The sequence below is a fragment of the Polyodon spathula genome, chromosome 31 (genome assembly GCF_017654505.1).
Source record: "Polyodon spathula isolate WHYD16114869_AA chromosome 31, ASM1765450v1, whole genome shotgun sequence".
In the NCBI taxonomy this organism is placed as follows: domain Eukaryota; kingdom Metazoa; phylum Chordata; class Actinopteri; order Acipenseriformes; family Polyodontidae; genus Polyodon; species Polyodon spathula.
Window position 1 is genome coordinate 2,029,862 of NC_054564.1, and position 15,443 is coordinate 2,045,304.

A 15,443-nucleotide genomic window follows, 5' to 3' on the forward strand; every position below is an offset into this window, starting at 1 on the left:
ACACACAAACACACACACCCACACACACAGTCATACCCACACACAGTCACACTCACACACACACAGTCACACCTACACACACAGTCACACCTACACACAGTCTCACATACACACACATACACACACACACACAGTCACAATCACAAACACAGTCTCAAATACACACAAACACACACACCCACACACACAGTCACACACAAGCACAGTCACACCCACACACACAGTCACAATCACACAAACAGTCTCAAATACACACAAACACACACACCCACACACACAGTCATAGCCACACACACAGTCACAATCACACAAACAGTCTCAAATACACATAAACACACCCACACACACAGTCTCACATACACACACACACATGCACACACAGTCTCACATACACACACACACACATAGTCACACACACACACACACAGTCACACACACACACCCACACATACACACACAGAGTCTCTCAAACACACCCACACACACACAAGAGCAGCCTGGCTAAGACTGATGAGTCCCTGTCTGTCCCTGTGCTGTTAATGACTGTCTGGTTAAATGACTAGCAGGTTTGTAGGAGCCCTAGGGAGCGAGCTGAGTCTTCCATGCAGTGTGATCACGTGACGAATGGTCTGAGCAATGAAGAATCGCAATGATCTTCCAAACATATTAAACTACGCTGTGCTTTTGTTACTTTGTTTAATTCATATTCTTACAATAAAATGACAGGATAGGGGCAGGGTGCCCTTTGATGGGGGGTTGGGTGGGATTTCCCTGGCTCTGCTTTTTTTATCCTGGGACTGCACTTGCACTTGTCATCCTGGGGATAATAATAATAATAATAATAATAATAATAATAATAATAATAATAATAATAATAATAATAAGAAGGGATGCAGTGAAGTTAATTTATCAAGGGAATTAAATGGAAGTTTTACATTTACCCTAGTAATGTACCTATAAGATGTTAGAGAAAATAATTAACATCTCTTTTAATTTTAGGACTTTTTTGAAATTAAGTGGTAGTTTATTGTTACTTGCCAATATTGACCTCAAAGGAATCTATAACGTTATAACTGCCATCGATCCTTATTTATTTTGTACATTGACCAATTGAGGCTGGTAAATCTACACATTTACTGGTTAATATATAGATTTAAAAGATTTTGCACATGAACTGTACACACACAATATATTAACTCTAATAGATATATATATATATATATATATATATATATATATATATCTTATATATATATATATATATATATATATATATAAATGCACTTTGCCGGATAAAACGTGTTTCTTTCAAAACTCCACGTGGCGACCAGAATGATTTCATTCACTATAAATTATTTTAAAAGGAGGGAAAATGGTAATAAAAATCCCATTGCTAAAGACATGCTGCCTGCACTGACGTCTTTTGTGGATGAACCAATGCATTTGCCAGCATGTTTGTTTTTCACAAAACAATATTATGCAGGTAAGGGGGAAAAAATATGATGCAAAAAACACTTTGCATATTATACATTTACTGCAACAAGAGCAGCAACTTTTGAATAATCAAATTTGAATCTTGAAACCCAACCTATCAGTGGGGTGTCAATAGTCAAAACAAATGATCACATCCTGGAATGGTTCTTGATCTCAACAAGTGAAGCTAGAGATACTGTCTGTAAAAAGGGCAGACAGTCACCTCCATATATCAACACTGAGACTCTCAACAAAACCTGCTAGAGAATGTGCATCAGGGTCCCTTATAAAGGTTTCTCATAGTAAAAGCAGAGCAAAGCGTAACAAAGCATAGTCAAGCCATGCTGAAGCACAGGTGAGCATTGTAAAGCATAGTGAGGTCTGGTAAAGCATATTATTAAACATGGCAAACCAAGGTAAATGATGGTACATGCATAGTATAACCATGGGAAAAGCATGGTAAAACAACACAAATACCATGGTAAACTTTTCTAAGGACGTGCCTTAAAAATATGCATCTTCCACAAGGAATATAGGATCGCCTTTTCTCTCCAAGTGGTTATTTTGTTAGAATATTACAAAACGTACAAAAAAACCTCAAGCAGTCGTGCAATTTCTGAAAATCTCCGAGATGGACATGGCACAGCACTGGAGGAAGGGTTGGACTTTGGTTCTTGCCTGCGAATCATTTAAAAAATGTAAGGGTAACACTAATTACTGTATATTTACATATGTGAACAGGACGGCTTTGCAGGGGTGACGTCAGACCAGAAATGCAGACTCCAAACAGTGAGGAATGGCGGTGAGTCTGTGATGCTACGCCATCCAGAGTTTTATTGTAAATAATAATCACAAGGAAAAAGTTTTAAACAAAACACACAAAACAAAGGGCATGTTGGCCAAACAAACAGACAGACAAAACAAATGTGGACAAACCCAACAAGTACTGTGCTGGATCTCCCAGCACGCTGTATCAGTTGTTTCTACTATTACCCTCCGTCTGCAATCCCATTCTCCACCCACGAACACACAACCCCGAGTGAGTGAAAACATGCTGCTTTTATGCAGCTGTACCGAGACTCCATTGCTAATCAATCATTCAATTGGAGTCTCGGTACAACTGCACGTGCACTAATAAAAGTGCAATTCCCCATGCTCACATATTATTACTTTTTACTTGTACGTGAAGTGCTGTGCAATCCTCGTGCCTAAATACAAATTACATTTTAAACACTTGTGCTCGTAACCCATATTTATATCCCGTGTGTTTTATACCTAAACACCAACATTAACACACTACAGACAACATAAAACACTAATCAACATAAAGGGGCGGGGCACTTCACCACAACATAGTAGTTACTTAATAAATACATGTGTGCTCGCATATAATTACAATGTTATGCAAATCTTTTTGCACGATATAACCCTAAAGGCCTGGTCACAGGGGTGACGTTTGTTGATGGCAACAAGGGGGCGACAGATGTTGCCAGCTTGTCACCTCGTAGGACAAGCTGGCGACACACCAGCAACAAACCAGCAACAGACCAGCAACACCCCGATGACACACTAGCAACAAATCAGCAACAGACCAGCAACACCCCGATGACACACCAGCAACAAATCAGCAACAGACCAGCAACACCCCAATGACACACTAGTGACACACCTGCAACACACCAGAAACACACCTGCAACATGTCTCCCACTTGGGACGATGTTCTATTATTCAGGCAACACAAGGGCAACATTTTCAATACCAGCCAATCAAATTTCATAGTAGTGTCATATGATGATAAGGTTAGACCATTACGTCAGACAGACAGCGTATGATACATTCTGATTCCTGCATTTCATCCAATTAATTGATCTCCCAATTGAAAGGATTACTAAGAATGTTACTGTTGCTTCCTGGTCCCAAGTCACTTCCAGTGCAGTGTGACACCTGATCGGGTTACAGATAAATCACTGAGCAGAAATTGACAGACAGCACAGGGAGTGATGAGGGTCCAATAAGCAGCAATAACTTGTAATTCTATAGCCTTGTTGTCAAAATACAGTATCTGCAAAAAGCACAGTGTGGCATAAAGGTGTGTGTGTATATATATATATATATATATATATATATATATATATATATATATATATATATATATATATATATATAGACACGCACACACACACAGTACCTATAGAAAGTCTACACCCCCTTTCAAATTTTTCACCTTTTGTTGCCTTACAGCCTGGAATTAAAATGCATTAAAATATATTTTTTTCATTTATCTACACATCCTACCCCACAACTTCCTAGTGAAAAAAAAAAATATCCTAGAAATTTGTAGAAAATTAATTACAAATAAAAACTGAAATAGCTTGGTTGGATAAGTGTCCACCCCCCTTGTAATAGCAATCTTAAATTAGCTCGGGTGTAACCAATCGCCTTCAAAATCACACATCAAGTTAAGTGGCCTCCGCCTGTGTTAAACTGTAGTGATTCATATGATTTCAGGATAAATTCAGCAGCTCCTGTAGGTTCTTCTGCTGGGTAGCGCATTTCAAAGCAAAGACTCAACCATGAGCACCAAGACGCTTTCAAAAGAACTCTGGGACAAAGTTGTTGAAAGGTACAGATCAGAACACCATCCCTACTGTGAAGCATGGTGGTGGCAGCATCATGTTATGTGGATGTTTCTCATTGGCAGGGACTGGGGCACTTGTCAGGATAGAAGGAAACATGAATGGAGCAAGAGGAAAAAAAGTCATGCATGCATGAAACTGCATGAAACTCTGAGGCACTGACACAATAAAATGTGAAAAAAGTTCAAGGGGGTGTACATTTTTTATAGGCACAGCGTATGTTACGTTTCATGTGAATCAGTACATCTATAGATTAACCGGGAAATGTGTAGATTTACCAGCTCAGTATAATATGATGCAAACAACACTTTGCATATTATAAAGTTACTGGAAGAGGATCAATATTTGAATAATCAGATTTTAATCTTGAAACCCACTATGGGAGGGTGGAGGGATATTACTTAAAACAAATGACCACATCCTGTAATGCATCTTTATCTCAGCATGTGAACCTAGATATACTGTCTGTAAAAAGGGCAGACAGTCACCTGCATATATCAACACTGAGACTCTCAATAAAACCTGCTAGAGAATGTGCATCAGGGTTAGAACATAAGAACATAAGAAAGTTTACAAACGAGAGGAGGCCATTCGGCCCATCTTGCTCGTTTGGTTGTTAGTAGCTTATTGATCCCAAAATCTCATCAAGCAGCTTCTTGAAGGATCCCAGGGTGTCAGCTTCAACAACATTACTGGGGAGTTGATTCCAGACCCTCACAATTCTCTGTGTAAAAAAGTGTCTCCTATTTTCTGTTCTGAATGCCCCTTTTTCTAAACTCCATTTGTGACCCCTGGTCCTTGTTTCTTTTTTCAGGCATCAGGGTCCCTTATAAAGGTTTCTCATAGTAAAAGCAGAGCAAAGCGTAACAAAGCATAGTCAAGCCATGCTGAAGCACAGGTGAGCATTGTAAAGCATAGTGAGGTCTGGTAAAGCATATTATTAAACATGGCAAACCAAGGTAAATGATGGTACATGCATAGTATAACCATGGGAAAAGCATGGTAAAACAACACAAATACCATGGTAAACTTTTCTAAGGACGTGCCTTAAAAATATGCATCCTCCACAAGGAATATAGGATCGCCTTTTCTCTCCAAGTGGTTATTTTGTTAGAATATTACAAAACGTACAAAAAAACCTCAAGCAGTCGTGCAATTTCTGAAAATCTCTGAGATGGACATGGCACAGCACTGGAGGAAGGGTTGGACTTTGGTTCTTGCCTGCGAATCATTTAAAAAATGTAAGGGTAACACTAATTACTGTTTATTTACATAGTAGTTACTTAATAAATACATGTGTACTCAGACATAGTTACAATGTTATGCCAATGGCAACACCCCAGCAACACCCAGACAACACACCAGCAACACACCAGCAACACCCCGACAACACCCCAACAACTCACCAGCAACACACTGACAACACCCCGACAACACACCGGCAACACACTGTCGACACCCCGACAACACACCAGCAACACACCGGCAACACCCCGACAACACACCGGCAACACACTGTCGACACCCCGACAACACACCAGCAACACACCGGCAACACCCCGACAACACACCGGCAACACACCGGCCACACACTGGCAACACACTGTCGACACCCCGGCAACACACCAGCAACACACCAGCAACACACCAGCAACACACCGACAACACCCCGACAACACACCGGCAACACACTGTCGACACCCCGACAACACACCAGCAACACACCGGCAACACCCCGACAACACACCGGCAACACACCGACAACACCCCGACAACACACCAGCAACACACCGGCAACACACCGGCAACTCACCAGCAACACACCGGCAACACACCGGCAACACACCGGCAACACACCGACAACACACCGGCAACACACCGGCAACACACCGACAACACACCGGCAACACACCGGCAACACACCGGCAACACACCAGCAACACACCGACAACACACCGGCAACACACCGGCAACACACCGACAACACACCACAACACCGACAACACACCGGCAACACACCGGCAACACCCCGACAACACACCGGCAACACACTGTCGACACCCCGACAACACACCAGCAACACACCGGCAACACCCGACAACACACCGGCAACACACCGACAACACCCCGACAACACACCAGCAACACACCGGCAACACACCGGCAACACACCGACAACACCCCGACAACACACCAGCAACACACCGGCAACACACCGACAACACCCCGACAACACACCGGCAACACACCGGCAACACCCCGACAACACACCAGCAACACCCCGACAACACACCGACAACACACCAGCAACACACCGACAACACCCCGACAACACACCGGCAACACACTGTCAACACCCCGACAACACACCAGCAACACACCGACAACACCCCAACAACACACCAGCAACACACCGACAACACCCCAACAACACACCAGCAACACACCGACAACACCCCAACAACACACCAGCAACACACCGACAACACCCCGACAACACACCGGCAACACACCGTCGACACCCCGACAACACACCAGCAACACCCCGACAACACCCCAACAACTCACCAGCAACACACCGACAACACCCCGACAACACACCGGCCACACCGGCAACACACCGGCAACACACTGTCGACACCCCGACAACACACCAGCAACACACCGACAACACCCCAACAACACACCAGCAACACACCGACAACACCCCGACAACACACCGGCAACACACTGTCGACACCCCGACAACACACCAGCAACACACCGACAACACACCGACAACACACCGGCAACACACCAGCAACACACCGACAACACACCAACAACACACCGGCAACACACCGACAACACCCCGGCAACACACCGGCAACACACCGGCAACACACCGTCGACACCCCGACAACACACCAGCAACACACCGGCAACACCCCGACAACACACCGGCAACACACTGTCGACACCCCGACAACACACCAGCAACACACCGGCAACACACCGGCAACACACTGTCGACACCCCGACAACACACCAGCAACACACCGGCAACACCCCAACAACACACCGGCAACACACTGTCGACACCCCGACAACACACCAGCAACACCCCGACAACACCCCAACAACTCACCAGCAACACACCGACAACACCCCGACAACACCGGCCACACACTGGCAACACACTGTCGACACCCCGACAACACACCAGCAACACACCGGCAACACCCCGACAACACACCGGCCACACCGGCCACACACTGGCAACACACTGTTGACACCCCAGTAACACCCCGACGACACACCAGCAACTCACCAGCAACACACCGACAACACCCCGACAACACACCAGCAACACACCGGCAACACACTGTCGACACCCCGGCAACACACCGACAACACCCCGACAACACACCAGCAACACACCGGCAACACCCCGACAACACACCGGCCACACCGGCCACACACTGGCAACACACTGTTGACACCCCAGTAACACCCCGACGACACACCGGCAACAGTAGTGTCACATGATGATAAGGCTAGACCATAATGTCAGACAGGCAGCGTATGATACATTCTGATTCCTGCATTTCATCCAATTAATTGTAGTCCATAGAACAGCAATACAGTGTGTATGTGGATAAGCGAATGTTAATGTCTACTACAATAACATATTTAAGATATGAATAAATGTATCTTACAATAATAAAACACACCTTATGGGTTAATGAACACCGATATATTTATTATGTTTGGCATATTAAATATGTAGACCTACTAACTAAATGATTCTACTAATGTACAGCTTGTATTTAATTAAGAAGGAAGTACAGATTTGTCATACTGCAATTAGTACATTTTTATATCGTAGTCTTCCTTCACAGCATGTTTACGTCTCGTGGCAACATCGTGCATTATGATTGTCTCTCGTGTGCCCACCGCAACCTGCAAAGCGACACGAAGGCAACAAATGGGCTCCTCTTATTGCCATCGACAAAAGTTGCCCGTGTGACCAGGTCTTTACCCTAATCCTAACCCTTTTCTATACAATTGTGCACTTGCATATATCGTGCAAAAAGAGTTACACATTCAGTACATTGTAACTGTGCATAGTAACATTGCAATTATGTGTGAATGCACATGTATTGACTAGGTAACCACTGTAAATACACAGTAATTGTCCCTTAATGTAAATTGCTACACAGAGCAGCTTCTGAGGTGTAAGGGGGAGTAAGAAAGAACAACTTAATTTAATTCTGAGCTACTTACAGTTAATAGAAGAAAAAACAACTAAATAGTAATAAAGATCAGTTATTTCAGCTCACTCTATTAACTGAAAAAAACCCACATTGTAATAAAAAGACCATTTAAAGATAATAAAATAATAACAACAATAACAGGAGTGTTAAGAGATGTACAGCGCTAGCGTACCCTTTTCTCATTCTCTGTCCTTCAAACGTTATTTATACCCGCTGCATAGATAACCCCATTCCTGATGGATCTCTCCAAGCAAGAGAATTCATGCAGTTTTATTAAACTAAGCCTCTTGTTATTCATGTTATACTCAAAACAGCGCACCATGAAACCACTCACTGCAACACAAACAAACCTGTTCTACTAACTATTACACAGAATGAAATGAGAGGTACTGTGGTACAGTCTAACAGCAGGACATTGCTACCCTCGCTACTGAAGGGCAGCAGGGCGGTGTTTAACTGTTATGTTCAGAATTCAGGTACGTCTGTGATGTTTCAGCTCACAAACAAACAAACAAACTGGTACATATTGTTTTCTTTACAAAGCGTTCACTCTTTTATGCTGTAGAGACGGTGAGCCGCTACTCACCTCTGGCTTGTAGAGAGAGACATGGTCATAACACAAATATCTATCCATCACTGCTTAATCCTTTACAGGGTCACAGTGAGCCAGAGCCTAACCTGGCAGACACAGGGCACAAGGAAGGACTACACCTTGGACGGTACGCCAGTCCATCGCAGGGCACCACACACACACACACACAGGGCAATTTAGAATGATCAATCAACATCAACAGCATGTCTTTGGACTGTGGGAGGAAACCAGAGTACCCAGAGAAAACCCACACAGACACGGGGGGGAACATGCAAACTCCACACAGATAGGCCAGAATCGAACCCAGGACCCTGGCGCTGTGAGGCAGCAGCATTAATCACCACGCCACCCTGCTGCCCCTACAAAATAATAATAATAATAATAATAATAATAATAATAATAATAATAATAATAATAATAATAATAATAATAATAATAATAATAATAATAATAATAAATAATAATAATACCATTTGAAAGGTTTTTTAAATTTATTTTCTACATGCATACACAGTTACATAGATAAATACCCTGGGTCATACTGACTCGAGGCATTTTGTTTGTATACAAACTCAGTTTAAAAAAAAACAAACAAACAAAAAAACACCTCAATGTTCTTATTTGCTGTTTATGAGTTCATGACCCCAACCTAGGAAAAATCATCAAATATTATTATAGGGGTAAACAGTAACATTGAAAATAAATGGAAACTAGCGTTGGGTCAAATACAACCGAAACATAATCGAAGGAGTATCAAAGAACCTACTGATTGTGTGGAATGGGCGTCTCCCTCGCCGTGTCCGATTCCTGTGATGCTTTTCCAGCTTGTGTCATTTCATCTGATTTTGCAATGATTTTATCTTAAAGGGCCCTTAAGCTGCATTGAATCAGACCAAACAGACTAACTGTTCTTCGCTGTAAAAATGGGTGGCTTCTGAGTATTTTGAAAACTAAATAATAATAATAATAATAATAATAATAATAATAATAATAATAATAATAATAATAATAATAATAATAATAATAATGCAAATGTTACTACCCATAGGATTGCTACTGACACTAAGGCAGCTGATTCAGCTGCTGCCAGTAGCTGCACAAAACAAAATCTTTATATAGCCACCCATTTCACTCTCTCTAAACTTGAAGTCAACACAATAGAAGTATTTCTCTTTCTTCAGCCCTGATGGTGTTAAACTATAGGCAGTTGTCTTTGTCTGGCTTCTTACTGGCAGTAGAGTAGGTACTGGTAATGGGAAACCCCAAACACACTGCCGCCAGGAGATTCTGTACTTGTTCTAATCATTCCATAATAAAAAAAAGAGGTCAGGAATATAGAGGAACTTTAGTGGAGGCGGTAAACTTATCAGGAGTAAACATAAACCAGCGTGGAGGCAAAGCGTTCTATTTAATCAAAACTGAAACATACAGACAAAAACCGCCCCCAGATATTATATATGAAATGATCCACAAGCTCGAGCCCAGCCCTCCTGCTGACATATTGCAAAAAATACATGGAAAAGAACACTTTGTAATGATACAGTAACCAAAGCTTTTTCAAAAATCCACACTCTATCCAGTACAATACGTCATGTTGTGTAGACCCTGATATCAGCGCGCTAGTCCCTAGTGACATTTCTTTGCAACAGATAGTTTAATATGGCGTAAAAGAGCTGTGTTATTTAGATCTGCCACTGTTTAGATAATTAAAATAGCATGCACACTGTTTAAAGTCTTGGTTACTACACGGTTATCTCAATGCTTGAATACCAGAACTCCAAAATAAACCCATACACAACATCATCATCCATAGGAAAAACACATCTGTAGATTGTAGCCATAGTATGCAAATTGTAACAAAATATAAAAAGTCTGTTGGATCGCTTGTGATTCATTGTCGACTTTGCATCTAAGCCACAATGCAACAATGCACAAAAAAACTATTCAGAGAAAGATCGTGCAAGATGACCTATTCAAAGATGCGCTCCAATATTCTCCCGGAGCTAGCCTTTATATTCCTTAACATCCTATACTAACTACACTGTGCATCTCATTCTCCTTAACCTGGCTCCTGTCCAAAATATTTCAGGCACTGAATACTGGCCAATCCCTGTTATTTTAAAAGTGCGCTAAGGGATTGATTTGATCGACCCACAACCCACCTGCATAAGCAGAGTTCTGTTAGAGCATTTTGCAGCACTGGGGAATCACCCTGGATAGCATCAAGCCCCCATCTGTAGTTATTGTGGGATTGATGCAAGCCAGGGTGATTCACTTCAGCGGTAAATGATTTCTGAAAAACAGCTGTTGCTTATCCTGGGGATACGCTGTTCGTACCAACTCTCTAATTGAATTGATGTGGTATTATACCATGTACTTCACAGACCATATTCATACCATATTCTGCATGCTATAACAGTGACATACAACTCCTTTAACAACCAGACTACATTCCACATTCTAGATCTTTCAAAAATGTTCATTATTGGGTACTTCTTCTAGAAAACATGATAGTTTTTCTAAGCCAAACCTTAGAGTTTTTTAATTCCCCATTTGTAAATTCTTTACTAAAAAGACTCCTGTACTTGACACTCATTTGCTTTATTAGAGGTATTATTGAATACCCTTTTTTGTGCAGTGTCTATATATATATATATATATATATATATATATATATATATATATATATATATATATAATATAATTTTTTTTTTTTCACTTTGTTTTTTAATCCTAAATTCAGGATAAGTAAAAAAAAAAAAAAAAAGTTTAAAAAAAAATCTATTAATAAACTGCTGCATCCTGGTACCCTTGCTGATGATCACATGGTCTGATGACAGCAGCTGGGCCAATGGTGTGAATTTCAGTTACAACACATGATTAGGTACCAGGAAGCAACAGCAGCAACTTTTCATCTACAATGTAATTCCAAATTGAGCAAAATAAAAACACACAATAAAAAAAAACAAAAAACAAAAAACGATCTTGAACAGAAGAAAAATGGGGGATACTGACACATTGCTAGAGCTAATAGACCATTGGTCAGCTCTCCTTAAAACAGGCTTCGAACGCATGGCACATGCAATGAAGCAGAGTCTCCAGGGCACCCTCACAACACACATGTCCCCTTCTTTCCAGAAAAGCAATCTAGATTCTGGTCTGTGTATCACTGTCTCCTATACCTACAGTAAAAGATGAACCAACCAGCTCTCACAAAAAAGGTCTGCCTATGGAGGTGCATTTGTCATTCTTTGAACTGCAAAAACAGAACGGTAATATTCTCTTTACTGGCTGTCTGATGGAATGCAGATCAGATAGATGACTGTCAGCCTAGCTCAGGTGACCCATAAGGTTTCATATCGGCAGAAAACTGTCAACAAAAGGTTCCCTTGATGTTTCCCCTACAGAGGATCTTCTTGAAAGCCCTCCTGAAGTCCTGGTTGAAGATGGTGTAGATTACGGGGTTCAGGGAGCTGTTGCAGTACCCGATCCAGAAAAAGAACTTGAAGACGGCCTCTGGGACCTGGCAGGTAGCAGGGCAGATGGCCGTCAAGCTGTAGAGGAAGAAGAAAGGGAACCAGCAGCCCACGAATGCCCCGATCACCACTGCCAACACGAAGGTGAACCTCTTCTCCCGGTTCTGCATGGCTTTGCGGCGGATGGCGCTCGGGGTAGCCTGCTTGCTCACCAGGATGATCTCCCCTCTTGCTGTGGCGATGGTGTCCCCGATTTTGATGGGGGTTGGTGGGGTGCCCTCGACTCTGTTGTTGCCTGGGGAGATATCGCCGTCAACCCCTTCATGTACGACATCCCCTTTTTTCCCATTAATTCCCTCGACAAGGTCGGCGTCGCCTGGCTCTGAACTGGAAGTGGAATCATCTAAGTTCTCCCCTTTTTTATTGGGGGCCACCACCTGACACCCCCTTCCCTCTCTTCCAACTCCACTCCCTGTGCTTGCCTGCTGGCCACCGGCGGAAAGGCACCCCGGTTCGATGCAAGGTCCTGGAGCTTCCTGGAGTTTCATGGAACCCTCCTTTGGAGAGTAAGAAAGGTGGGAAGGCACTGGGGGCTGTTGTTGTAGTTGGATTTCTGGAGTGGGCACCTGGAGATGGGCTGGGGGAAAGGAGGAGCTTCTTTGATGTCCGTTTTGCAGCACTGCACTTTCGTCCTGTGCTGGCAAGGAGCTCGGTTTGAGGTGCTGGTTGTGGTGGTGCCCGTTTTGGTTGGTGTCGGGCACAATATTGATCTTGTCCTCCGTGCCGGCCGGCTTCTGCATCGCTGCACCGGCCTTGGCGTGCTCCCCGGGCAGCTGCCTGGTCCTCTGCTTGGCGATCTGGTAGATCCTGATGTAGACCAGGATCATGATGATGCAGGGGGCGAAGAAGGAGCCGATGCTGGAGGAGAGGATGTACCACTTCTCATCGTTGAGCTCGCACAGAGGGTATGCATCCTCCCCGGGCTGGGCCTTCTTCTTGTTCATGGATATCAGGGGAGGGAAGGAGATGAAGGCAGCAATCAGCCACACAATAAGGATGATGCACTTGATCCTGCGAGGGGTGCGTTTGGAGTTGTACTCAATGGCCTGTGAGACAGACCAGTAGCGGTCCAGGCTGATGGCACAGAGGTGGACGATGGAGGAGGTGCAGAACAGGACATCCAGGGCCAGGAAGATGTCACACCACACAGTCTTGAAGTACCAGTAGCCCATCAGCTCGTTCGCCAGAGAGAAAGGGATGATCAGGGTGGCGACCAGGATGTCAGCAGCGGCCAACGAGACCAGAAAGAGGTTCTGCGGGGCTTTCAGGGAGCGGCTTGTCAGCACGGCGATAATCACCAGAACGTTCCCAAAGATTGTGAAGAAGATCATAAAGGTGACCACTGTAGCGAAGACAGCAGTAGCTTCGGGGGAATAGGGAGCTGTCTTCCGGTTGCAGAAGCTGATGTTGTTGTTAACATTGATGGGACCACCACTGGTGATGGGAAAACATGCCTGCTCACTCCAAGAAGCCATGCTGGACTGTCACACAAACAGCTAATCTATTGGAAGGATGATCAGAGAAGGGACTGCTGCCAGGCTGCTGATACTGTTTTATGGGGATAAGTGATGGAGGTGTCAGTCTGTCACAAAAGCTTTTCTTTAAATCTGTCTTTAAAACCACTTCTACTGACAGGATGATAAATGCATGTCCAAACTTCTTCCAAGCTCTGCAGTGAATCTGCAACTTCTGCGATTTGTTTTCCTCATGATAACAAGATGGAGTGTTTTTTTTTCCTAATCCCCTGAAAGATTTTAGTTTAATTTAAAAAAAAAAAAAACAACCTGTTAATAAAAGTAATATTTGCTGAAAAATAGCTGAATCAGTACACTTGCCTTTCAACTAAGAAATTTCAGTTTAGTTGTGATAAAATCTTCTCTCCTGTTCTCACTGTTAGCAAGCAAGCTATGGGGTAAAGATTGGTTTCCAAATACAGTTTTGCAAGTCTCAAAGAATCCACATTCAGAGAACAAATTGAACAAACAAAAACGAAAAGTGCAGTCTTTTCCTTCAATGACAGGTCGTGAAGTTAATACAAAGTATTGACACTCAAGGGCTTTAGGGTGAGACACTGTTCTTTAATTGATCCTGTGCTTAGATTAAAAAAACATGTTTTTTTTTTATCTAATCAAATTTCATGGAGGTGGATCACTTATCACTCTGCGGGAGATCCTTTTTTCAAGGTATTCTGTTAAAAGGTATCTTTAAATACGTGGTCCAGTGATTTCCACATATTAAGTGCTTCCCAAAAGTGTAATCCCCAAATCCCCACAGATGACCAGCCGTCTGCCAAAAACCTCACAAGGTCAAATGTCATTCGAAAAAAAATAAAATCATACTAAATATGTTTAACAGATAGGAAGTTCTCTGTGGTTTTTGTTTGTTTGTTATAATGAATAAAACTCCGAGTGTATTCTTTGCTGGTTTTGAAAAAAAAAGCTTCTCATAAGTCAGACGATGAAGAGGCAAAAATATTGGGTTCAGTTAAATGCGGAGTTTTCTTCCCCAGAATCCAGGTCCAAATTCTGACAGCATTTTAGTAGATTAAGAATCACAGGAACGCAAAGTTCAAACCATAATGGCATAAAACAAAGAAACGGTAAGGACTGGTAGGTGCGCCTCGGTTGGTCTTCGTTCAAGTCCAGCTCCGTGTCGCAACTAGTGCAGTCTCCCGTTACAGCTCAGCGACCGGGCTCTGTCGGGTCCCCAGCGCATCGCTTGGATAACTCCTACTTGCTCACTCGCTCGCACTGCCTTTAAAACGAACATGTGTGCCAATTCCCTGCCCAGAAAAGTGATGTAACCCCATCGTCACACTACAAATAGAGGCTACAGAGCTACTTACCCAGGCTCTCCGCTTCACATCTCCTTCTCTCTTTCTCTCACACACAGCGTCCTGATTACAACAGAATCTCAGAGCTGCGGGACAGAGATAAAAATGATCTCTTT

At 43.1% G+C, this 15,443-nt stretch overlaps 1 protein-coding gene across 1 annotated transcript; it reads right to left on the bottom strand.

The window, feature by feature from the left end:
- Nucleotides 1–11,729: 11,729 nt before the first annotated feature.
- adra2b (adrenoceptor alpha 2B) lies at nucleotides 11,730–15,209 on the bottom strand. The gene has a single exon (XM_041233461.1). It carries the CDS (start codon nucleotides 13,967–13,969, stop codon nucleotides 12,332–12,334), a length of 1,638 nt encoding a protein of 545 aa, XP_041089395.1. The 5' UTR covers nucleotides 13,970–15,209; the 3' UTR covers nucleotides 11,730–12,331.
- Between the last annotated feature and the right edge of the window lie 234 nt (nucleotides 15,210–15,443).

Coding starts and splice junctions, on each gene's coding strand:
- adra2b (XM_041233461.1), bottom strand. CDS start 13,969: ATGGCTTCTTGGAGTGAGCAGGCATGTTTTCCCATCACCAGTGGTGGT.